This window comes from Heloderma suspectum, chromosome 3 (assembly GCF_057233095.1).
Source record: "Heloderma suspectum isolate Gila_16-S chromosome 3, 16-S_ref, whole genome shotgun sequence".
Lineage (NCBI taxonomy): Eukaryota > Metazoa > Chordata > Lepidosauria > Squamata > Helodermatidae > Heloderma > Heloderma suspectum.
Genome location: NC_139460.1, coordinates 216,497,304 through 216,524,074, shown reverse-complemented (window position 1 = coordinate 216,524,074; position 26,771 = coordinate 216,497,304). Strand labels below are relative to the sequence as shown.

Below are 26,771 nucleotides of genomic sequence, written 5' to 3'. Positions count from 1 at the left end.
GGTGCTGCCACGGAGAAGGCCCTGTCCCGTGTTCCCACCAACTTAACCTCTCCTGCTTGGGGGGGGACATGTAACAGGCTTCCTAAATAGATCTTAAAACTATGCGCAGGCTGATATGGGAGGATGGCCATTTTTCCAAGAACTTCTAAATGGGCTAGATAAAGATAGAAAGCAGACAGAAGAGCTGCTGCTATTACTGTATTCAAATAGCATTTTCCTAAGTGCTCAAGGTACTTGATATGAATTGTTTCAGTAATCCTTCCGACAACCCTGTAGGGTAGATTTGCATTACTGCTGAAAGGGATTGTGTTCTCCAAGACCACCTGGTGAGTGGATGTCCGAGGTGAGAGATGAACTGGGGACATTTTGGTTTGCTGCCTCTTGGCCACCACATGACATTAGCTATTGCTGGGGGACATAATATGACCGCTTTCTTCTTTCTTACATTTTAGCCATTGGTAATGCATATGCAGTATTGAGTAACCCCGAGAAGAGGAAGCAGTATGACCAGTTTGGAGATGCAAAAGTCAGTCCCACACGGCACGGGCATGGCCCTACAGACTTCAACCGAGGGTTTGAGGCCGACATCTCTCCTGAGGATCTCTTCAATATGTTCTTTGGTGGTGGTTTTCCTTCTAGTAAGCCTTATCATTTTAAATCTGGTTGGGCTGCTGGGAGGGCATGAAGGCAGCAGGGTATCACTCAGCTGACTTCCCTCCTTGTGCTCATGTCAGAACCGAAGCATGGCCTGGATAAGCCATGATAACCCTCTTTGTCCCGTCTAGTTGACCACTGTTGATTGAAACATCTGGCTTACAAAGCTATGAGATGTGCTGATAGATTCCACTTGTTAGACAAACAACCAGACTTTCAAGCAAATGGCGTCATTGGAGATGCGTTTCTCTGGGACCCTTGGCTATTTGGTATCTGCCTTTACAGCCACTTTGGAAAGAGGTTGCTGTTTTACAGAAGCCTCCTTCCCCTCCTGTCCAACCTTGCAAGGAAATGAAAAGCATTCTGACCCAATAAACCTGCTGCATTTCCTTACAGGTGTGACCTGACCCGAAGTAGCTCCAGCCTAGCCCCAGTGCTGTTTCATATCTGTGCCTTGCAGCTGAGAATGGAGCCCTTGAGTAAAAAAAGATTCCCACTGGACCAGTTGCACGCTTGAAATAGGGCAGCTTTCCCCAACCTGTAGTGCAGCCTGTATTGGACTACGACTCCCAGAATCCCTCAGCCAGCTATAGGTCTAACAGACCTGGAGGGCACCAGGTTGGGGAAGGCTGAATAGGCTTTCCTTCCCTGTGGGTATAAGGGATGGGGGAGGGAAGATCAGTTCCTGTCTACCCAACAGAGCATCAGTCCAGTAGACTGGAGATCCTCCTGGCTCCCCTTGTTGGTCCTGCAGAGCTTAGGGAGAGGGTCTTCTCGAAGGGCCAGCATTTCTCTCAAGATGGTGGCCAATGGTTAGACTTGGAGCCAAGTCCTTTGGATCAAATTGGCTAGAGGGCTGGAGGGCTAGCGGTGTTAGGTAGAGCTTGCCCTCCCTGCAGCATGTGGCTTGGCTCTCTCGCTTGAGTCCTTTGGAACTAGTTGCTGCTCAGGTCCCTGGTCTGCAGCGTATGTGCGCTCTGCTTGTGGCACAGGACACCCTCATTTTAAAAGTAGGCTGAACTGTCCTTGGCTGGTTGCGTCTGCTTTTGTGGGTAGGGTTGTGAGCTAGATGTGAAGGCGCCTGGCTGGGAGAATAAAATCCGAAGGGCTCAGCCTGGAGTCCTTCACTCTGCAGCTCAGTTTCCCCCTTCTACAAATGATTTCAAAGGCTCTCCTGTCAGCCAGCAGGGACTGATCTGATCTGCTTCTTTTAGCGAAATCTCAACCTATGGAGGGTGGCAGGTTACAGGAAACCACTCCGTGGGGCTCACAATGCCTAAAGCTGGAGTTGGCATCTTGTGTCCCTCCAGAGGTTTTGGCCTACAAATCCCATCATCCCTCACCATTGGTTATGCTGGCTAGCCCTGATAAGAACATAAGAAGAGCCATGCTGGATCAGAGCAAAGGGACATCTAGTCCAGCATTCTGTTCACACAGTGGCTAACCGGTGGTCGACCGGGAACCCTCAAGCAGGACACAAGTGCACCAGCACCCTCCCACCCATGTTCCCCAGCAACTGGTGTACATAGGCTTACTGCCTCTGATACTAGAGGTAGCACATAGCCATCAAGACTTATTTTATTTATTTATTGCATTTATATCCCGCCTTTTTTCCTCTTGCAAGGAACCCAAGGCAGCTTACATTATTCTCCTCTCCATTTTATCCTCACAACAAGACTAGTAGCCATTGATAGCTTTTCCTCCAGGAATTTGTCTAAACTCCTTTTAAAGCCATCCAAACCAGTGGCCATGCTGGTCTGTATGGTGTCTGATGGGAGATGTAGGCCAGAACTTCTGGAGGGCCACAAGTTGCCCACCCTTTGCCTAAGCCAGTACTAAAGAAACTCTTGGGCCTAGTTCACACAGACAATGGATGAGCTGGTAAGAATGTTCCTGGGCAGTATCACGTGTAATTACAGGTGGGAGTCAGGGGGGTTGCATGTCTGGGTGTGCCTACTTATAAAAAGGTTCCCCTCGTATAGAAAACTAGCATAGCAGGGAGAGGTGTTCTAGCCCGTTTTCCTGATATGGTTCCTACAACCTGCTACCTTCTGTTCTGAAATGACCTGTACCGGGACTTGAACCTACACCAATGCCGTGAAACTAGGCTCACTCAGTTCCAGTTTGGCAGCAGACTCTGCCCCAAAAGGTGCATCTTAATGTGATTATTAATGGGTACAGAACTCTGAAAAGACCACCTTTACGTCACCATGGCTCCTAGTGATTGTGGGCTTGTGATTTTTCCTGGCCACTTGGCTGGCGTTTGTGATCAGTGAGCCCCCACTGCTGAACCTGGCCTCTGTGGCTTCCTAGTTTTGAGTGGAATGTTTTGCATGCCACAAACAGGGGCATTGCAACCCAGGAATTGAGTGGAACTGTCATCTCTGCTCTAATGCAAAAATAACAGCTGCAAGTTGCTAGTGCTCTGTGCTGTCTGGACAATGACCGTGGTTAACTTCTCTATGTGCTTGTCTTTTCAAGTGTGGAAGATTACTCTCTTGTACTCTATCCTAGAGCCAGAAAATTCCAGGTCTTTGCAAAAGTTTTATTAGTTTTGAAGACATTTGCTATAAAACAGTTACACATTTAATTGAAAGAGACCCTGTGGCACCCACTGTAGGCATTACCAAATTCCCAGGGCATGAAAGAGACAACGAGGATACCACTAATACTGTAGCCAAGTTGAAATAACAAATGGAAAAGACAACTTTAAAAAAGTATTTATTGTTTGTATAGCATCAAAGTCAATGTGTAATATACACATTTATGAGCTAATAAATAACCCTCCAGTTTGTGTACAGATGTGGCATTAGGGAACTTATCATTACCGCATCTCAGAGAAAAGCAAATACTGTGTCAATCAATGTTTCCCCAAAATTGCCACACAGATGGACAACAAAAGTATTCATTGAGCAGCAGCATAAGACCAAAGGGGGCAAGTGCATGTTCAGTTTCCGAAGCATCCACAAACGTGTACAAACATGTCTCCACCTCTTCTATGTGTCTTAAGCATTTGTGCAGCCAAAAGAGCTGGAGGCCCAAAAGCCCCGTGTGCCTGTTGGGCTACTAGCTGGCTGGCCTTCAAAGGCACCTTGGAAACCCACACTAAGAACCAAACGGATGCATGTACTCTTCGATCTCCAGCTTCCCAAAGCTTTTGGCTCTCTAACCTATTGATAACTTTTTTGTGGGCTTCCACTTGCAATCCCCAGCCCAGCTGTTTGAAAGCACTAAATGTCCCTTAAAAATGGGAAGCCTCCATAGTAACAGGTGTATGACAAATTCATGGGAGCCTAGCCCGGAAGAGTTGGGGAGGGGGAAGATTTCCAGGAGCAGGGGTGTCCCACCCCATCAGTAGAGTCCTTGTCTGCACCTGCCTAGGAACACCCCCTGGCCTTTCCTCCCTCTTCCTAGGGCATAATGTCTGACTGGCCTGCTGGTGTGTCACTGCTGGCAGGTTCTGACAACATCCAGAAGAGGACATGGTGAACAGGGCCCAAGTGGCAGGAAGGGAGAGAGAGAGTGTCAGAAGCAAGGGGAAGAGATCAGAGGGAGGGAGCTTGTGGGGCTCTCGAGGACTGAGGATGGGGTTTGGGGAAGAGGCGGGGGGGCCGTACTTACCTGCGTCTCCCTGGCAGGCCCCACCCTTAATAGAGAGCCCAAAGAAAGAAGACACTGGGAGCGCAGCGTCTCTGCCCGCAACGGGAAGCCTCTGAGAGTGGTGGAGTCTGCAAGAAGGGAACGCCGGGGAGAGCCGCGTGAGACAAACCCCCTGGGAACCAACACCCTATGGATAAGGGAGTGGGGGGCCCTAATAGCAAACACCTGGGGATGCTTGTCTCCAGGCCATAGAGCGGGGCAGGTGGGAGTGAGAGAGGAAAGGGCTCTAAAAGTAACCGGGCCCAAGGACATCAGAGATTTTGACTTGAAGTTAAAACCATATTGTGTTCTTAATCATCAGTTGAAGTGCATATGTATTAATTCCCTAGGCACCTTAGCAGTTGTCTCTTAAGCAATTTTGCTTAGGACATGTTAGGAAAGCCTTGAAATTGGAGCCTCCTGTCATACATATTTCCAGTGACACACCAACTGGTTACTTGTCAGGGAATTAACACCCTGATCCTAAATCCATTGCATAAAAGTAGACTTCAGCGATTTCAGGTAACTTAACTTCCACACATTGTGTCCAGGGTCCAAGTGTATTTCAGTTTAAATTCAAGTCAGCCAATTAAGCTAGTTTTCCTATCACAGCTTTCTGAATAATCCAGTCTATCATAATCCATACCATTATGGATTTTGTCCTATCATTAAGGGCCTGTTATTATTACCTCCCTAAATTTTCAGTGCGGTTGATAGCGCCTGGTTAAACTCCATTCCATGAGTGGAACGTTCTGAATCGTGTTGCCATACCCTGTCTCAGCTGACCCAATGTTTTCGACCATTCCTAACAAGCCTCTCTCACCCACAGGTAACGTTCACGTATACAGCAACGGCAGGATGCGATATACCTACCACCAGAGGCAAGACAGGCGAGAGCATCAAGGCGATGTAAGTTGCAATGAGAAGGAAGAGAAAGTTAACTCAAAACTCATGCAGAGCTGTCTCAGTAAAACCATCTTCTGTTGTACTCCTCTGTCCTAGCTGGTCTGTTAATTTTTCACTTTGCTAGCCCAAAGGTGCTGCAAGACACTGGGTTTTTGCTTTTAAATTGACTGTGACTTTTGAGAATGTAGCCTCTGCCTTTAAGATTGAGTTGCCACCTAGACGATGAGCAGGTACTTTTCTTTACTTGTGCAGAAGTGCCATCATCACCATTATTATTATTACTACTGCAACTACTACAACTACTATTATTTCAAAATGTGCTGTACTGAGTGCCTTTTTAAATATATTTTGGAAGCGACCTGTGTCTTGTTGCGAAAACCTTGGAATCGAGTTCTTTCATCAGCACATTCAGTGCATGTGAACTGCATAGCAGAAGCCCCTTCAGCTTCTACAATCACTGCTCCAGTATCTAATGATCCAAAAAAGGATGCTACCAGGCACAAGCCTCATCAGCCTTGACTCATCAGGGGCACAGCAGCTGTGAGGGTCTTTTAAGCTCTGCTGTAAAACTGGCCAGTATCTTTTGAGCACCAGCTTTTCATTTGACCTCTTGGACAACTGTCCAGCACATTTTATGCCAGCCTTCCCCACCCTGGTGCCCTCCAGATGTGTTGGACTACAACTTGCATAACCGCCTGCCACATCTGGAAGGCACCAAGTTGGGGGAGGCTGCCTTATACTTTCAGAATGCACTGTGGTACCTAAGCTTACTGAGCACAGCATCTTAAACCAGAGGAGTATGGTATAAGCTTTGGGGGCATCCAAAGAATCTGCCAGCTGTTTAGGCTTCTTGATCCAGTTCCCAGGATCCTCCAAACGCAGAGCTAGTGGACTGCTCTGGGGGGTAATTTCAATGGTGGGCAAGGTTGAAGGCAAAGGGGGTGTGGCCAAAGGCAAAAGGGGCGGGACCAAAATACAAAAAATCCCAGCCCGTTTTAGCTTAAAGCTCTTTCTGCCAGTATCTCAGCCTTAGGAGAGGCATTTCAACCATTTAGAATGGGGAAAAGACAGCACAAAAGCTAGGAAACTACCAAAATTATCAGTGGTCTAGAGTCTAGATTATTGTGCTGGTTTTAGCAGAATAGGCATTTTCGATTCATACAAATGATGTTATAGTGTTCCCATCCCACTAGCCAGAAGAAAGGGGCCCAGAAATCTAGTTTGGCTGTCTTGCTTGGCAGTGGAGACTGCTAATCAAAGTGCCAGATTTACTTAATTAAATTGCCAGGCTGCTCAGCACCTTGATCTGCCCTGCTGCTGTGGATGCATCCCCTTTCCTTCATATCAGATGCCCCCATTATATTGGCTCCCAGGTCAAGGCTGCCACGCTTCCTTATGATACTGGGCATGTGCACATCGATGCTGCCAGAGGAAAAAACTCCCCGCTCCCGGCCCAACACTTAGAGAACCATGGCATGGCTAGGATGGTTCATGTATAGTGCTTCCCTTTTGATATTGCATGTGCATGCACATGTGCGCTGTTAGACGAAGGAGACATGGCCACCAGTGGCAGGGGAAAATGGTCAAGGGTACTGAGAAGGGGAGGTGAAGGCACACACTTTAAGTGGGGCAGTGTTTGGGGTTCAGGCCACCCAGTGAAGGAGAGGGGCCAGGACTTTGGGGCTGATACCTGTCTTCCTGTGGTCCTGGTTCAAAGGCCAGAGCTGCACTGTCAGCTCTCCATGGACAGTGGGGCTTCCCATTGGGCAAGCTCCCTCCCCCTGAAACTCAGATTTGAAAGCACCTCCTGGTCGTAGGGGCACAACCCCTATGTATTGGCTTTACTTCTCATACTGCGCTCAAAAGGGTCAAAAAATTTCACAGAATCTGTTCAGTCGAATTTTACAGGATGCATCCCTAAAATGTAATAGATCCTTTCACCAAATATAGCATTGCGAAGTATTGCATCTGACTAGCACTAGATCACGTAGGTTTTGATTGACAAACTACAGCTCTGCTTCCACAAAGATAATGAAGTACTCATTTGTTAGTCACAAATGGATAGAGATCAAGTTGCCTGTGTAAAGCTGCTACTGGATTCCAGTCAAGTTTACAAGTCACAGAGGTGCTTGTGCAAAGTAGCCTAATTCACAGTTGTTGGATATGTTCCTTCTGGTCTCTTCTTTTTTTGGTCACCTCTGAAAAACAATTTTTATATTTCAAGTACAGGAAAACTAGTATAGCATAAGAGCTTAGAGTTGAGCCGTGAACCAGGATGTTGCTTGTTCAAAGCTCACCTCCGCCTAAAATCTCTAGGGGCCTTAGGCACAACTCTATTCTCTCAGGCCCAGTTTGTAACATAGGGGTAATGATAATACTGACCTACCTTACACAGTTGTTGTAGGGACTGTCGAGTTTATGCCCTGGTTTGCACAACACGACACCCCACCATGGCTTAATTTACCCACTAATCTCATTGCGTTGTGTGAACCCAGGCGGCAGGGGTTGTTTGAGGGTTAGCAAACCCTCAAATAACTCAAAAACAAGCCATGGGTTATTTCAGAGTTGTCTAATCCTCATCCACTGCCGCCTGGGTTTGCACACCATGATGAGCCACGGCAATCTGGGCACATTGGCAAAATGGTGCACATGGGTGCACGGCATGATACTACAGCCCCATGGGTAAATTAAGCCACAATGGGCTGTGGTGTTATGCGAACCAGGTCAATATATGGAAAGTGCACTCTAAAGCACTATAAAAATGTAAGTATTATTACAATTGCAAAGGCTAATGTTTCAGTGTTAAGTCCCTCCTTTCTTTGATGGACCCAAGGCTGGCTTGGTTGTGGCAAGAGTGGGGAATGGCAAGCGATTTTGTGACTGCAAATGCACTGACCAACTTCCCTTCTTCCTCCCTAGGGTGGCCTTGGACTGTTTGTCCAGCTGATGCCTATTCTCATCCTCATCATTGTGTCTGCTCTCAGCCAGATGATGGTCTCCAGTCCACCTTACAGTTTGAGCCACAGACCGTTAGTTCCCATTACTCTTCTACACAGTTAGCTTGGGCAGTTGTGGGGAGGAGGGTGGTATGGGAAGGGTTTAAGAGCAAAGACGAGGTTGGCCAATGGCCCCTTTTGTTTGGTGTGTTCTTTCCCACATGTTGCTTCTCTTCCTTTTCTTACGTTCCTTTCAAGTATGTTTGCCTCCTGCCATTATATAATGCATAAGAATGGAGTAAAGCGTTGAGGCAATCACATTGTAGAGCCCTGTATGCAAATGGCCCACATATCTTCTACAGAAACCTGACCATATCAGGCAAATGTAGAAGACATGTGGGAAATTTTCCCACATGTCTTCTACAGAAACTTTCCCACATGTCTCCTACAGAAACTTGACCATATTCCATAGAAGGGCTGACCCTGTCGGTTATCGTAAAGAAGGTTGCCATTTCACAAAGAAACATTTTTGTGGTCATTTGAAGCCCTTACCAAATGGAATGCATTACTAGAAGAATGCCTCATTGCTCCCTCTTTTCTGTATCAGGAAATCTTCAGTTTTGGTATTTTTTGCACATCTTTTATGAATTTTGAAGGATCAGGGTTCCGACACAGTTTTGCAGAGGACAGCATAAAAATGGCCTTCCCATTTATGTGAGGGTATAAAGAGAACTCTGCTTCTCCTCCCCTCCATCCTGCGAGGGTTTCCCCTCCGGTGTTGATCAGAGGCCCTGAACTCCTGAAGCCACCCATCAAAATGGTAAAAAACAGCCATATGCAAAACAAAACCTGGAGCCTTCGCAATAATGGGCTTCTTCCCTGCCCTATGAAAGGTAGCAGATGGTTCTTGTATGGCCAAAACTATAAACGCAGCTCTGGGAGGAGGAAAACTCCCTCATTGTGCAATGACCAATTTTACCAGCTGATTAAGGTGCAGCAGGACTGACGAAGGTTAGGACAGCAGGTGATAATTGGAAAAGTACTAGATATGCTACAAGGAGAACACTTCTGAATGTTTAGTCCATGGGCCCTTCTATGCCATTTCTGTGCAGTCATTTTTCATGAGGGGCTGACAAGTGGCAGCCCCTCCCCGACTGAATCTGACTCGCTAATGGGCGCCATCTTCCCCTTCCCTAGTTTCCAGACCTATTAGTCCTGTTTGCCACTTGCATGTCTTGAACTGACTAGCAGGGAAGGGAAACCAGACACCTGAGCCCACAGGCAAGAGGAGGTATTCTCCTTTGACTAGTTGTTTTGGTCTTTCGCTTCCATTCTACCTTTTTTGCAGGAAAAAGAGGAGGGGAGGAGAATGAGACCCTGCAGATGGAAAGGTAGAGAGTAGTGCTGCAGTTGAGCTTGTACTTGGGAGTGCTTGGCTTGTTGGTCAAAGCCCTTGATACCAACAGGACACAAGTGGCGTATATAATTTTCATATGTTGCATCATGTTTTAGGATGCTGCAGTGCTTATTTGTAAGTTTGAGAAATGCAGAAGTAGGTGGGAGTCCCACACTGCTCACATCTGAGTTGAACAGATGTGAACTTCCCAAATACAGTGTTATTTCAAGTATCTCAGGTTCTGTATGCCCAAGTGAGATCTGCTGCCATTACATAAGGTGGAGAACCCCGGCACATGTTGCATTTCTTAAGAGGATTTTACCCTGTTGAAGGGAGAGGCATGCTACTGTTTTGAAATATGAGTTCAAACTTCTAACATGGGGCGGGTGACTAGACTCACATCTTAGCACCCAGTTTGTTTTTTTTTAATGCAGGGATGTGTGCCGGAGATAAAACCTGGAAAATGTTTGGATTGTAGCATGTGAACTCAAATTGGAATGTTTAGAAATGTTGAGTTTGAAGTTCCTTATGCTGGAGTTCAAATTTTAAAATGTGAAGTGCACATTTTCTAGTGAAATGTTCCATTTTATGGATGCTGAAAAACATGTTGGGATATTCAGATTTTGGGTTTGGCACCAAAATCCAGACTTCAACACATTTTGAAAGCTCAAAACTTCCCAAATGTTGAGAATTCCCAAACTTCAAGTCAGCTCTAAAACAATGTGTGGCAAATCTGCTCCTTTGTGCCTGGGCATTCCGTTCCAAATATTGACAGTTCTGTCATTATTTGACCCTGTCTGCTTCCCTGGTCCACTCTCGCCACAATATCTTTTTTCCTTTTTTATTATCCATACACAATTTTTTATATATCTGTAGCCATGAATACCCCTTCATGGATCACTGCCTTGTTGTGGCGAAGGGGCTTGCGTAACTCAGTGAAGCCATAAGCTATGCCGTGCAGGGCCACCCAAGACGGACAGGTCATGGCGGAGAGTTCTGACAAAATGTGGTCCACTGGAGAAGGAAATGGCAACCCACTCCAGTATTCCTGCCAAAAAAACCCCATGGAATGGGGTTAAAGGCTAAAATATATGACACCAGAAGATGAGCCCCTCAGATCGGAAGGTGTCCAATATACTACTGGGGAAGAGCAGAGGGTATTTCCAAGTAGCACCAGAAAGAGTGAAGCGGCTGGGCCAAAGCCGAAAGGACACTCAGCCGTGGATGTGTCTGGTGGTGAAAAGAAAGTCCGATGCTGTAAAGAACAATATTGTTTAGGAACGTGGAATGTAAGATCAATGAATCAAGGTAAGCTGGAGGTGGTTGAACATGAGATGGCAAGATTGAACATCGACATCTTGGGAATCAGCGAACTAAAATGGACAAGCATGGGCGAATTTAATTCAGGTGACCATTATATCTACTACTGTGGGCAAGGATCCCTTAGAAGAAAGGGATTGGGATGAAAGCTATGGCAAACCTAGACAGCATAGTAAAACCTAGACAGCATAGAGACATCACCTTGCCGACAAAGGTCCGTCTAATCAAAGCTATGGTTTTCCCAGTAGTAATGTATGGCTGTGAGAGCTGGACTATAAGGAAGGCTGAGCGCCAAAGAATTGATGCTTTTGAACTGTGGTGCTGGAGAAGACTCTTATGAGTCCCCTGGACTGGAAGGAGGTCAAATCAGTCCATCCTAAAGGAAATCAACCCTGACTGCTCGTTGGAAGGACAGATACTGAAGCTGAAGCTCAAATATTTTGGCCACCTAATGCGAAGAGAAAACTCCCTGGAAAAGACCCTGATGCTGGGAAAGATTGAAGGCAAAAGGAGAAAGGGACGGCAGAGGATGAGATGGCTAGATAGCATCACCGATGCAATGAATATGAACTTGAGCACACTCCAGGAGAGAGTGGAGGACAGGAAGGCCTGGCATGCTATGGTCCATGGGGTCACGAAGAGGCAGACACAACTTAACGACTGAACAACAACAACAAGCCATGAATACAAATGAAATGCATATATATGAAAACACAACTTAATAGCAGTTACACTTAGGCTTCAATAAAAGTGGACCAAGTATGCAAAGTATCCATTTGAAGGTGGTGTCTATATGCCACCTGTTCAAAGGCTGAAAGTGTTGTAAAGTCTTCAATCCGTTGCATAATAGGAGGTGAGTGTTTATCCTTCCAGTGTAATATCAGTCTTTTAGCTGTCAAAAGGGTGCAGAGAATCCATTTACGCTGACCATTCATGAACCTCCATGAAGCAGGTAAATAATTTAGAAGAGCGTGTACATCAGCGAATATTAAAGACTGTTCCAATACAAAATTTATTCATGTAATAACCTCTTCCCCCAAAGAAGCACCTATTGGACATTGCCAAAAGATACGTTTAAAAGAAGCATTAGCTGCATCGCACCTTTGTACATGTGTGTTCAGTACAAAGTATTGACAATTCTATTATTATTTGAACCTATCTGCTTCCCTGGTCCACTCTCACTACATTATCTTTCCATTCGATCTTCAGTAGATTTTTATCAGCTGATGACATCTGTCTATGTACTTTGAAAAGTGCTTTGTGCAAGATGGCACAGGCTTGATGTAAACTTTTTTTATTTGTGCTGGTGGGGAATAAAGCAGTTTAATATTTCCATTTTCAGCTTAAGCCCAAAATTAATCCCACAATTATGCAACCATTTTTGCTTTCCAGAAAGGCAAACCATCATAGCAACAAACAGAGGAAGTTAATTTGTAATGCAGGTGTGTTCCCGGTGTATATAGGCTTACAGGGGTGAGCAACTTCAGGCCCTCCAGATGTTGTTGAACTGCAAGTCCCATCAGCCCTAGCCAGCTGAGCCAATGTTGAGGGATGATGAGAGTTGCAGTCCAACAGCACCTGGAGGTAGCATCTCAACTGAAAAAAGGCTCTTCCCAGGCCTGAGTGTGTTGTCACTCAACTTGCAAAGATCGGGATAACTTCTCTTAGTGGTCCTGCTAAGGTTAGATATGCTGTTCTTTGGGTAGCTACACAGATGTAATACTCAGGAAGAAATCAGGGGAAAGGGTTGAACCCTGATGTCTGACATTTCTCTTTGTGATTCAGCCCTTGGGTCGTCTTGCTCCCTCTTTTATCCGACTGCATGTCCCTACCCCATAGAGCTTTGAATGGGAAGCTGAATACATCAATTCCACTGTTGGCTCATCACAAGCATATTAGCTGCATCAACCAAGTGGCAAACATCTTGGCGGTGATCCCATCCACTGCCTGAGCAACTGAATTTAATATAAATGCATTCTGCTAGCATTTGTCATTGAAGCTGTAGTGCTGATGACTGGCAGATGTACAGGAGCAGCCAGAAGGGGGCAATGCTGACACGTCACCTACTGCTCCACGCTAGACATGCCTCTTGAGAGAATCTAGTAAGCTGAGCTCACCAGCTGCCTTGGCCAAGGGAAGCGTATTGCTGCTGAAAAGGCAGGAGTTCACAAGCCGTCAGTGCTTCCAAGTGATCAATCTGATCCTCACTGAAAAATGTCACCTGTGCAAACAAGCCCTTCAGAAGAAGCTAAACCCTCCTGCAAATTAGCTGGTGCCTTCTTTGTATTTGCCACCCCTAACGTTCTCTGGGTGCAGGTGACGTTGCTTTTGACACTTGACTGTATAACCGATTTGGGCGAGGGCAGGGGTGGGCACCTGGCGGCCCTCCAGATGTTTTGGTCTACAGCTTCCATCAGCCCTAGCTAATGGGGAGGGATGATGGAAGTTGTAGGCCAAAACACCTGGAGGGCCACAAGTTGCCCACACCTGGGCTAAGGTGGTCTTCTTACACAAGGCAAAGTGACTTGATGCTTTTCATCCTGGGGCGTGTGGTCAGCCAGAGAGATTGGTTTCCTGCTAAAGATGAGAAAACCTCATTCCTTGCCAGGAATATCAGTTCCTGTAAACTTCACCATGAGCAGAAAAAAAATTCTCACACTGCAGATGTGATGCAAAAGGGGTAAAAAAAAACCCCACCAGTCACTTGTGTTTTGATTTTAAAAGATGAATGCTTACTCTTTTCTGCGTAAGAGGAAATGGCAGCAACCTGTTTAAGGTAATGCATGGTTGAGGTGCTCTGTGCTAACTAGGCTAAGAGTCTAAGAGCACATGATTGCTGCTCCATTGTTAAAGTTCGGGAGGTCTCTGCCTGATCAGTGAATGCCTCAGTGGGAGATTGCATGGCGAGCTCCATCATGCAGCCTATGCTGAGCTTCTTGAAAGCAGGGTGGGGTAGAAGTAAAATAAATAAAAGCTGACAGAAGGCAGTAAGGTCTGGAATCTATGAGGGAGCAGATGGGATGGAGAAGAGTGATGGGTGTCCTTCTTCTTGGGCACTTACAGCTTTTCACCCCCACTCCCATCACCACGTACTGTCTTGGCCTTTTAAAGCTTTTTTTCTGTAGCAATGAGAGCTAGATACTAGCTCTTTTAAAATGAATTCTGGGATACTTGGGTCAGTGACAGCTAGAAGCTAGACACTGTGCTTTCAGCCATGCACAAAACCATTGTCCCCGATTTTAGTTCCCTTCTATCTGAACAGAAGAGAAAATGTCTACTTCGTATTCATACAGTTGCCGTCCCCAAACCTGGGGAGAGTTAAGGCAAAGCAACCAGTGACTGCAGAGCACTATTGGTTGGTTTGTTCTTCTGCATTGTCTAACACCTTAAAGGCTTGTACACAATATTCTCCAGTGTGCCAGAGTATAAGTGTTTACAGAGCATGGGTATAGTTTCTCAGAACAGGACTGTCCTTGTGTTCAGGAAAGAAAAAGCCACTCTTCTGATAATACTAAGTGCTCGGAAACTTTGCTAAGGCTTTATACATCTAGGCCTTTATACATTCTGAAAAATTCACTGTTAGAGAATATTTTCAGGCAAGAGAAGAGACCTTGCCCACAGCATATTTTAGTCGGGTCTCCTGCTGCTTAGAGGAGGAGCGGATCTTTTCTCTTTCCAGATTAATAATGGGACCAAGCTGTTCCTTTGGGGTTGGCTGCCATCAGGAGGAGGGAAAGGGCCCATGTTCCTCCAGCTGTCAGCCATATTAAGTGAATCTGGCTGAATGGGAGCCTGCCTGTTCTGTGCTGAACCCATATTGTGAGTTAAATCAGAGAGCTCTGATGTTTCCTCGATGGTGGCTGGCTTCAGTTTGTAGCTTAAAGGTCCCAGCATTTTTAACTGAACATCTTTAAGACAGATGACAATAAGTAAATGTGTGGGAAAGAAATGGCAAAAGGGGGTTCCGAGAACACACTGTTGGGTGTGTGGAGAGACTGTTAAAGGTAGCAGTACTTCCCCTATTCCAAATCACGTATGCTATTCACCGCTCAAAGTACTTCAGTCCTTTTAAAAGACTGCAGCGAAACGAGTGGAATTCTGGTTTCTGAATAGCTTTGATATTCTCCTGTTTGGAATGTCCTCTCATGCGTATTCTGCCCTCGTGAAATGTCTCCTTACCTGCAAGTACCTAGTGACCACTTCTCCTTGCAGTTTTAATTGCCCCTGCTTACAGGTAGTCTGCGATACGCCAGTGCACTGTGTGACCCATTGAGCTGAACTTTGCCCACAAGCCAGGTATGGTGTCCTGCTAGGTGCAGGCAGAAAAAAAGGAAGGTGACTGAGCCCCTGATAGGCCACCATACATGCTAGTGGGCTGCATTTGGTTTGGGTGGGTCCCAGGTTTTGGCAGGACTGGTCTATGGCTTATCAACTCCTGATACAAACAAATTTATTTGTCCTCCTGATTTTTTTTATCCTCTTTTTCTTTCTTTTTGCTTTTTCCCCTTGATCAGGTCTGTCGGCCATATACACAAGAGAGTGACTGAGCATTTGAAAGTAGGTTATTATGTAGCTGACAACTTTGCAGAAGAATATACTGGCACAAATCTGAAAAATGTGGAAAGGAGCGTTGAAGATGATTACATTGCAAACCTCAGAAATAACTGTTGGAAGGAAAAACAGCAGAGTGAGTAGCCCAGCTTGAAAAAAGCAAAATTAAATGGCTAGTACCTATAGCTTTACTACTCATCAAGTAATTCTGCATTATAGAGGAGGGATCATTTACTTCCATATTCTCAGGGGCCACTCTGTTCTTCAGTCACTGGTCTGTGCGGACCTAACATGTTTCTTCCATAATAAAGGTGGTGCCACCTAACAGTAAGAGTTTTATGGGTGTGGAGCCATATGCACTCAGGCATACTTACAAATATGCACATTTGCGTAATACATACATGTTACCTGCCAAATCCAAAAGAGAGCTGCCTCTTACAACTGGAAAACATTCCCCCTTTTTTCTTACAAGTGAAACTGTGGGCAAACATTTTGCAACACCTTGCTTAAAAATTGGTAGGAGACAGAAACAGTTGCTCTTTGGGCGGATCTGGTTTGTGGGCTGCCAATAGGCTGTCCCTATTAGAGAAAACTATCTCTCCAAGTTGGCTTATCATCCATAAAGGCTTTTTAGAGCTTTGGGAATGCAAACTTTGCCTGACACAGGTGTCGGAGGGGTGTTATCCAAAGATAAGTTTAGGGCAACCTTGACGTATTTGCGAGTCTTACTCGGTCGAGGACCTTGTCCAGTGTATTCAGATGCTGCAACTAAATGGTAACTCCAGCCTTAGACACAGCTGATCACTGTGGCCTATGACCAGCATAATAGATTTGCTGATGTTGTCCTCCAGGACTTGAAGACACGTTTGACTATGTAACAGGAACAGGTTCTGATGTGCCCTCAGTGGTGATCAAGTTGCCCAGCCCTGATCTAACCTAGTTTAGAAATTATTCCTAAGATAAACGGTAATTACAATGTCTAAGGTGGTGTTTAGCAGTAAATAGTTTTGTTGACTCCATTGCAGCTCCCTGCTCCAGATGACATGTGGGAGAGGTGATGGGAATGTCATCTTTCTGCAAGGAAGTAGGAAGCATACCCTCTCTCTAGTGAGCTCCATGGAGAGTATCTGGCAATGAGTATTATACAGGCGTAAGTGAATAATTGCATTTGCTAGCACTCGGAACTATTGCTTTAACCATTTTGCTTTCTTTTACAGAGGAAGGCTTACTCTACCGGGCGCGTTACTTTGGAGATTCAGATCTGTATCAGAGAGCACAGAAGATGGGCACTCCAAGCTGCAGCAGACTGTCTGAGGTTCAGGCATCAATGCATGGATAGCTGTCGCAGAAACAGTCCATAGAGATATAAGTAAGAGCTGGTGATTTACTTTCCGGTGATCCTGAAGCACGGCACAATAGTACTTATAGTCCATAGTTCTTCTCCCCATGCACACATATCCCTTAATCAAGAAGTCACACCTCTGCTGGGACATTCAGCTTAATTTGTATATTTGCCCTTTTCATGTTCTTTCTGCTTCTCTTACATTGCATTGCTAATGTGCACGCCTTTGGGAGCCAAGCAGAATAAGCTGGTAGTTGATTGGCCTGTCGCACGTTTATTTGAGATCATCCTTCTGCGTGCTGCCCCTGGTTCTTGTCTCGCTGAGAATGTATCTGAATGACAGCATCTTCAGCTATTACCAAACAAGTACCATGAGCTGAATGGACAGTCACTTCTGCATTCATGTGGTAGAGCTTCTTGTATTGTCTGAAGGGGGACTTCCATAGCTGGGGTGTGGAACGTAACCTTTGCAAGCTTCCCTTCAAGCATGACAAGTGACACCTGAAGATGCTTTGAGGAGCTGGACCACTTTATCCATATGTGATTAGCCAATGTGGTGTCTCCTACACTGAAAATAATTTTATGGCAGCATCAAAACCAAACCAAAAGGGTTTATTGTATCTTAGCAATTTGCCATTATACACAGTTACAGGGGCAAAAGATCATTATACAATTTAAAACTATACTAATAGACCCTCAAAACTTGAATAATTTTCCTTACAGCCTTTAAGCTATGTAACGGCATCTGAAAAAACAGTGGCAGCATCATAGAACTGGAAGAACTAGGATTTCAGGGAATATGTACTTTAAAGAGTTCGCATAATGTTCAGTATGCCATTGCAAACATTTGAAGGAGGCCATCGCAAACTGCAAAAAATACAGGTTTGGCAATGGCTTGGTGAGATCCCCAGAACTTTACGAGGAGCTGCTTCATGCAAACAACATAACACATAGCCTTCTTGCAGTCGCAGAATTTTTTTACAGAAATGTATCCCTTCCTGACGAGATTTCCCTGTAAATAGTGACATTTGACTGGAGAAACATAAAAGCGATTGAGGTAATAGAAAATCAGTGCAAGGTTTAAAAAATATTGGTGTAAAAATGTGTCTTCTCCATTTAGGCCTGGTTCTCGGGATCAGACTACAAAAGCTCTCTAAGGGGATTTCCTGACTTTAAAAAAATACACCAAAACTTAAGAACAGCCATGCCTGTCAGGGAGCTAAGCTGGGTCAGGGCTGTCTCTCCATATCATTGCCCACCCTCTGAAGCTGTTAACATCATCATCTTCATGTTCGTTTGTGTCCTGCTTTTCCATGCTAAACCAAGGGGCTTAACTGCAGAAGAGTTACCCTAATAAAATATAACCTTTTGAGATTATTCACTAACTATTACAAAATAACAAAACATAAATAAGATAACAAAACATAAATAACCCTACCAATATTAAAACATAATTAAGATTAAACAGTCCATTAATAATTCATACTGGGGCGTAACAATAGAAATACAAAAACATAATCCAGATAGCAGCAAAAATAATACATCGTACCTAAGTGTTGCCCCAGCAACAGTGCCTAAACTCTGATGGTCGCTAGGAACCTTCAGCAGCAGGAACAGCCTTTGTAGCTGGAGGCAGTCAGGACCCTGCTCTCCTAGACGTTGTGGAAAGGAGCTGGAGAAGAACAGGGACCTGATCTTTCAGCACTGATAGCTAGATGGTCTGTAGTCTTGCTAAGAGCCTGTCTGTTTTTACAGCTGGGCTAACGATAGCTGGGGTGGTGGTATGGTTTGGAGAGAGAGGGTTAAATACCCCTGACAGCAGGCACTCTCGGCTCCTTCTGAGTTTAGCAAAAAACTGTCAGGAGGTCTGATCGTGGACCTCCCACATAACGTGTAGTTTGGCCTGTGCTAAGGTGGTAAACCTGTTTCTGGGCTGTATCATGTCTGATTGCAGACAGGGCCACACTTGATTGCTGCTATTAACCCCCCACCCCCCGAGTCCCTCCACATGGACAACTAGCACTGTTGGGCAGCAGACAAAGCTAGAGCTCAAGTTTGAAGTGGTCCCTCCACAGCCCCTCCTAAGGGTGAGAACAAGACCGAGGGAGGGTGGGGGCTTTGATCCATGGGATGTAATGAAGACACATTGATTTTTCTTGGCTCCCACAAGTGTAATTACAAGGCAAAATAGCTTTTCTCAAAGCTGTCCACCCCCTCTATTCCCACCAAAAAACTCTATTGCATTTTGAGGAATGCATTTAAACATTTGATTGTGTGAACACAGAAACATTTGAAGGAGGCCATGGAGTGTTTTTGCCAGCTACCTAGACTTGCATTTGTCAAATGGCTACACCCTGAGCTTTGGGAATTGCCTTCAATGGGCATGTTTTGCTTTTTAGGTTTCTCTTTCCTCCAGTGCTCCATGCTATTTTGATAACTCCTACTCCTCCTCACAAGTGGCGAGACCTGTATTGTTTATTTACTGTATACCATTACTGGGAATTTCTCCACCTATCAGTTGTCAGATGGTGAGAAGATAAGTTTAAACATGCAGATTAGCATTTCCAGTTAACTCTAGTCAAATGTATTTCTTGTTAATGGGGGTGAAACATGTTCTCTGGGGTCTCTGTTATACTTCTAATACAGTAGACACTGATACTGTTACTGCTTTTTTTCTCAGACTCTTCAAATGCCTGAAGACTTTGGGGGAAGTGCACTGAGCCAAGGAGACAGACTTTCTATTTAAAGAATCAGACCTTAAATTAAAATGGAATTGGAGAATTAGCAACGCACAACTGCCCTCTCCTCTCTCTCTGTCTCTGTCCAGCATTAGACTTGGATGTCTCTTAGAACAGAAAAAAAGACTATTTGTCTTTTTTACTCTTCCTTCACTGTCAACTGTCATGTCTCTTTCTTGGGATCCAGCAATCCTGAGAGCAAGTGTTGCGTTATTTTTCTTTTAAGGCCTGCAGAAAATCAAGAGAGCAGAAGGAGAGAGTCTTCTGCAATTGCACTGGTCACTTCAAAGAGAGAGGGAGAAATAGGAAGATCTGTAGGAGTTAAACAAAATCAATTTTTAAAAGCAAGACAAATTATCTAGAATTAACTTATAGCTGTAAATATGTTGTACTTCTAAACTATGCAGGGATAGAATTAAATTATTTCATTATTTTGCCGAACTTCATAACCCAGGATGCGTGAATTTTAGCCTTTTCTCCACCACCACCCCCGCCTCTTTCTGTCCAGCCCTCTGAAACTTTTCCTGCATAAGGCAGCCTTGTCTGATGACACAAAAGTTTTGTATTTTTTAATGGCTTCGTTTTTCTGGGGAAAAAATGTGTAGAATTTGACTCCGAGTTATTCCCCTTTTTTGTTTAAGGGAATCACTAAAACCTACAGGAATGTTTTCTACACTCACATTTGGCACAGTTTGGGATTGGTGGCCTCTCAACAGAGAGCATATTCGTTGTAGAGGAGAGTGAATTGTCTCAAATGACCTTTAGTTCATCAGGGTTGCTTGTGTGTTTGTATGGAAATGTGTATTTATTTCTATGTTTGCAGACCCCATATTTTCTGCCTTGCAATCAGTGTTCGTTCTGGTACACAGAGCTTTCCTTTTTGTAGTCTTTTTCCATGAGCTGATTTCCTCCATCTCGTAGCACTACGAAGTTGTAAGCAAAGCTGCCTTTCCTTGACAAACTGCTACTGCTGATTTCATTCCAGGAACCTGTTGTCAGTTGACATGGCCTGCCAAGTAGTGCTGCTGCTGCTATGTATCCTCCATTCATTTTGGTGGCGTTTGGGTAGCCCTACGTTTGCAGTGAAGGGAAGGGAGCACAGCAACAGTGTTTGTTGATTTGTATCCTCTATCAGCTTCCTCCAGAGAACAGGATCCTTTTGTCAAAAGAGGTTTTGCTGCTTGAGCAAGTTGAAAGAGGGAAATAATATTCCTGTTACTTGACTGGACGATATAGTCCATCTTCCATTAGGAAAATACTTTAATTTCGACCCATTTTCGTAGTAATGCCCATTCTGGTTTGTTTTTTTTAAAAGCTGATACAATGCTATCAGAGAAGCCTTAAGATAAATTACTTCTGGCAGCTGAGCCATAAGCCAGAGTTAATAGGTTAATGCTCACAGTTCTGATAAACCTAATCATCCTAAACTAGTGGTAATCTTCAGGTACAAAGAATCTAAGCTGTCCTCCCACTCCTGCAAGGAATCCTCCATTCATATCAATGGAGGAAGCATGTCATGCATTCCTCTTGCATGCATAGAACTGCTCCCACAGTGGAAGTAAATAGGTGCTCTGGATCAGGGCAGATATGTTCTGATAAATGAAGATTTGGTTATGCCGAGTAAGCTGCATTACCATTCACACAAGACTGGATTCTTCTTTATGTTGCTGTTAATTTCATCCAGAGACATTTTTTATACAGAGTTTTCAGACTTCTTTCTGGAGATTTCCTTGTTCAAAATTACACAGGCTACCAAGCTATAGGTTCAGACTACAAGGTAAGGCCCTTTGACTCATGTTGTTCCTTTGGAATCGACAAACTGGATGTTAATTTAACATTAAGTCACTGCGCCTGCCTTTTAATCAGTCTCATTACCTGTCGTACGTTTGCCCACACAGAAGGGCAAATTCACTCTGTGTGCACTGACCACCACAAGACAGCCTCCCCGCCCCCTTAGCGTCTTGTGATGGCAGGTATGGGCCGCAGTGTTGTCTAAAACCTCAGCCCTGTTAACTAACTGGAAGTGGTCCCTTGAGCTCCAACTCCATTTCTAGAGGGTCACCTGTTCAACAGTTCAGCCTGAAGTTGCCGACATCTCAACAAAACAGCATTGGCAGTCCCAGTGCCTACCTGTCCAAACCTTTTGATTTCTTAAGTAGATAGCCATGGATGGAATGAGCGACGTGCAATAAAAAGCATAGAGCCTGAAAGATATTTGCAAAGGCTGTATTTCTTAATTTAGAATTAATTATACAATTGTACATCTATAAATAAAGGTTTATAACATGAAAGCTTTGTCCCAGCATTTGTGTCAGGACGCTCAAGTCTCATAAAATCTAAGAGGAGTAATTTTATTGAAGATGCTGCCTGCTAAAAAAACCTTTCTCAGAGTATCTAATCAACAAGATTTTCTGCCCCAACAGCTTTCAAGCAATGCTATCTCCTAGCATTCTCTCATACTCCAGTGGGAGCAAGAATTGAGACCCACTTCAGGGATGTGTAGACATTGGCTAGTTGTAATTATGGACAGACTTGGGGGAGGCAAAATATAAGCTCATAATTGCTACTGTGGAGGGGAAATTGCATTCAGTGACAATGTTGCAGGAAGCTGTAACCCATTACCAACAAGGGTCCTGTAGTGGAGGTGTAATGTGTAGCTGCACGGAAAGCACAATACACACACAGTAAGGTGGGAAGGAAGACTCTTTAAGGACAGGTGATTCAAACACTACCTCTAGGAACAGGACAACAAAGGTACTGGTGGTTGGGGACCCAGTACAGAGGTGGCTGCATACCGACCGAATCTGTTAACTTGTGAAGTATGCTCCCTCCTCAATGCATGGATCCAAGATGCAATGGACAGGCTGCCAAGACTTTCCACGCCCAGTGATGGTTATCCCTTCTCGCTCATCCATGTGGATGAATGAATGATATTGCCAGGCATAGCTATGAACGTATCGTATCTGACAGCAAAGCTCTGTGAAGGAAGGTGAAGCATCTTGGGGCTAAGGCGCTGTTGTCCTCAGTTCCTCCTGCATTCTCCATCCACAGGAGAATGCTTCAGCTGAATGGCTGGTGACACAGATGGTGTTGAAAAGAGAGGTTTGGTTTCTGCAATCACAGTCTAAGCTTCCTTAGCGAAGGACCACTGGCAGGGTATGAGCTACACTTCGCAAGCGCTGGGGAAAATGTGTTTGGCGGAAGCATGGCAAACCTGATCAAGAGGGCTTTCAACTAAATCCTGCGGGGAATGAAGACAAAAGGGTCAGTGGTGTACAAAGGTGAGCACTAAAGAAAGGGACCTGTGCAGTACAGGAGAAACGGGGGAAGCTGTGAGGGTGGCCTAGGAAACCCCACGATAAAACATTGGGAGAGGTGTCGATGTCTATACACTAATGCACAGAGCATGGAAAGTAAGATGAGTTTGAACTCTTCGCGCAGGACAGTAAATAGGGCTTTATAGCTATCCCTGAGAATTGGTGGGATGACTTCCATGACTGGAATGTAACTACTGAAGGCTATAACATGCTCAAAGAGAACACATGCAATAGGAAAGAGGAGAATTGGCACTGTATTTCAACAGTTTGTATGCCTGTACAGAAATTCAAGAGACTGAACAAGGTAGCCCTGTATCTAGGTAAAAATGAACGGAGAAAGAAATTAAAAGCAATATTGGGGTCCGGCTGCTGTGAGAGGATGTGGATGATGCTTTAAGTTACAAACATTACAGGGAAGAAAGAATTGGTGATAGTGGAGGACTTTCAAGTACCCTGGTATCTGCTGGGAGGCAAACTTCACTAAGCATGGAATCTCCAGCAAACTCCTGGTACGTCCTCCCACCCTTTTTCAGAAGGTGGAGGCAGGAATGAGGGGATTAGCTATCCTCAACTTGATCCTAACCAATAGGGAGGCTTTGGTCAATGAGATTAAAGTAACAGGAACCTTGGGGGAAAGCAACTATGAAATGCTGGAATTCTTGAAGCTAAAGCTAAAAGCTAAAGATGAGCATAGTCAAACATGTAACTTGGATTTCAGGAAAGCTGATTCTAATGAGAAAAAACACTAGGTAGGATTCTATGTTTAGATAAACTAATGGGGAAAAGAGCCCAAAATGCATGAGAGTTCCTGAAGGAGTTACTAAACGTGCAATCACAAACAATTCCAATGAGGGAGAAATGGGAGATGCCTTGGGAGAGTTTACCCTAAAAAGTAGCCTATGCATCTTTTAAATAAAGAGCTTTGTGATCTGAAAATTAAGAAGGGACATACATAAAAAAATGGAAGGAAGGACAGGTCATCATGGACAAGTATAGACACATAGCCCAGATTTTAAGGAACAGTATCAGGAAAGCTAAAGCTCAGAAATAAGCTGAGGCTGGTGAAGGATGCTAAAAGAAACAGTTATGTTTTAAAAAGAGGAAGGAAACAGTAGGCTCACTACTCAGTAAAGATGGTGAGATGTTAATGGGTGACAAAGAGAAAGGGAAACAGCTCAACTATTTTGCCTCCACCTTCTCCCAAAAGGGGAACTATCTACAATATCACATAAGCAGCACGACCAGTGAAGAGACAAGATTGGAGTTTGATGAGGAGCTGGTCAGGAAATGCCTAGCTATGTCAAATGAGTTCAAGTTTTCAGGGCCAGATGAAGTACATCCTAGCCTACTAAAGGCACTTGCTGATGTACTCTCAGAATATCTGACATCTTTGAGAATTCCTGGAGAAGTGAGGGACCATGGATTTGGAGATGTCCCAATCCTCAAAACTGGAGGGAAAAAAGATTTGGGAAACTACAGACTAATCAGTCAGACTTCAATACAAGGAAGGTACCAGAACAGATTATAAAGACAATTTCTAAGCATCTTCATACAGTGCAGAGTTTGTAAAAGCAAGCATGGATTTGTCATGAGAATAAATCCTGCCATACCTTACCTCTTTGCCTGATTGGATTACTAGCCTAGTGGATTGTGGGAATGCTGTGGACATAATTTATCTCGATTTCAGCAAAAGCCTGAAGACTACACACACACACACACACACACACACACATATTTTGGTTAGCAAACTGATTAAGTGAGGGTTAGATAATACTGCCAGAGAAACTCACAACTAGTTGGAAAACAGCACTTAAAGAAAGCTCATCAATGGTTCCACATCAGATTGGGGAGATTTTGAATGTGGTGCTGCCGGGGTATGTTGTGGGCCCAGTACTCTTCAGGTTTATCAATTACTTGGATGGAAAACCTTATTAAATTTGGATGACACAAAATTGGGAGGGATAGCTAACACCTTAGAAGGCGGGAATAAAATTCAAAACGTACTTGATAGAATGGGAAATGGCAGACTACCAAAATGAAATTTAACAGAGACAAATGCAAAATTCTGCATTTAGGCCAAACAAACAAACAAACAAATGCAGAGGTATAGGATGGTGGATACCTGGCTTGGCAGCAATATATATGAAAAAGATCTCAGGGTTGTAGTCAGTCAGCCGTGGGCTGAACATGAGTCAGAGGTGTTATGTGACTGTGGGAAAAGCTAACATGATTTTAGGCCGCATTAATGGAGTTATAGTCCTCAAGTCATAAGCAGTCATAGGAAGACAGGGAGCTGCCTTACACTGGGTCAGGCCATTGGTCCATTTAGCCCGGTACTGTCAAAGCTGACTGGCAGCAGCTCTCCAGAGATTCAGGCAGGATTCTTCCCTAGCTCTACCTGGAGTTGCCGGGGATTGAACCTGGGACTTTCTGCATGCCAAGTATTGTTGCAATTTATTCTGCACTTCATCCTGCCCATTGTAATGAGACATTTTGCTGGTGCTTCCATACAAATCATATAAGCAGGCCACATGCAGTTTCCAAGAGGATCCATGACTCTAAACCCTCCATCCTGAGGCAGCGTACACTAGGTGTAAAACAAAACTGTAACAGGTACTTAATTTAGCCTCCTCTCCTTGCCCCCCTCCACTACAAGATTTTATGACTTTCTTAAGCATTGGTTGCCCTTACTGTTCTTTCAATTCTGGGACTTCCTTAGGGTGACCAGACGCAAGGAGGCAGTGCTCTTGCCCCATTAACAGTCCAGAAGAGGAAGTGTGGGCAGGTGCAGCTTTTCTTCCCCTTCATGATAGTACAGCAGCCACCGGTGCAGATGGGTAATTTTAGACTCTGGACTTAGGGTGCAATCCTATGCATGTTTACACAGAGAAAAGTCCTACAACTCCCAGTGTTCCCCAGCAAGCCATGCTTAATTTTCTTATTGGGGGGGCCCTCTCTAGATGGCAATGTTTATTACTTCTAGGGAGGTCCAGATTTTGTGACATCTGTCCCATGTGTGTTTTGTGGATTGTGTGGTGTCATTCATTCTGGCATCCATTCACAGACGGGTTTGGGAAAAAAACCTTTCATTGTGCGGGAAAATATGCAAATAATTCCAGTAGACGGTTCGCAACAATTTCTGTAATTTAAGTTAGTATGTAACATTTAGTGTATTGTTCCCTATTCCATTCAACTTTTGCCCGCGTATATTTTCCCGTCTCAGCAGAAATTTGCGTATTTTCTTATGAATAAATTTTGGGAAAGTAAAAAAAAAGGAAGAAGAAAGATCCAAAAGTCCACTAATGTTGGAGGGCTAATGTTGTCCCTATCTTCAAAAGGGGTAAAAAGGAGGAACCTGGGAACTACAGACCAGCCAGTTTGACATCAATCCCTGGGTAAATTCTGGAGCAGATTATAAAGCAAGCCATCTGTAAGCACCTTGACAACAATGCAGTGATTACTCGAAGCCAAGATGGATTTGTCAAGAACAAATCCTGCCAGATGAATCTGATCTCTTTTTTTGATCAAGTAACCTCCCTTGTGGACTGTGGGAATGCTGTGGACATCATATACCTCGACTTCAGCAAAGCTTTCGACAAAGTGCCCCATGATAAGGATATCATGAGCAACCTAGCTCAAAGTGGGCTAGATGAAACAACGTTCCGGTGGATCCACAGTTGGCTACAGAATCGGACTCAAAGAGTGCTTATCAATGGGGCCTTCTCAAACTGGGGAGAGGTAATGAGCGGGGTACCGCAGGGCTCAGTCCTGGGCCCAGTGCTCTTCAACATTTTTATTAATGACCTGAAGGAGGAGGTGATCAAATTTGCAGATGACACAAAATTGGGTGGGATAGCTATTACTTTGGAAGACAGAAACAAAATTCAAAGTGATCTTGATAGACTGGAGCACTGGGCAGAAAACAACAGAATGACATTTAATAGGGATAAATGCCAAGTTCTGCACCTAGGA

The 26,771-nt window shown here is 44.5% G+C and overlaps 1 protein-coding gene across 2 annotated transcripts in view; it reads left to right on the top strand.

The window, feature by feature from the left end:
• Nucleotides 1–23,645, top strand: part of DNAJB12 (DnaJ heat shock protein family (Hsp40) member B12) — a 41,502-nt gene extending 17,857 nt beyond the window's left edge. The window contains exons 4-10 of one of the 2 annotated variants that reach the window (XM_084845588.1): nucleotides 453–638; nucleotides 4,293–4,412; nucleotides 5,123–5,202; nucleotides 8,119–8,228; nucleotides 15,366–15,538; nucleotides 16,620–16,771; nucleotides 19,425–23,645. In XM_084845588.1, the coding sequence (XP_084701714.1) occupies nucleotides 453–638; nucleotides 4,293–4,412; nucleotides 5,123–5,202; nucleotides 8,119–8,228; nucleotides 15,366–15,538; nucleotides 16,620–16,741 (791 nt within the window). In that variant the 3' untranslated portion in view covers nucleotides 16,742–16,771; nucleotides 19,425–23,645. The remainder of the gene's footprint in view (nucleotides 1–452; nucleotides 639–4,292; nucleotides 4,413–5,122; nucleotides 5,203–8,118; nucleotides 8,229–15,365; nucleotides 15,539–16,619; nucleotides 16,772–19,424) is intronic. The other variant, XM_084845589.1, reaches the window with a different exon arrangement.
• The last annotated feature ends 3,126 nt before the right edge of the window (nucleotides 23,646–26,771 follow it).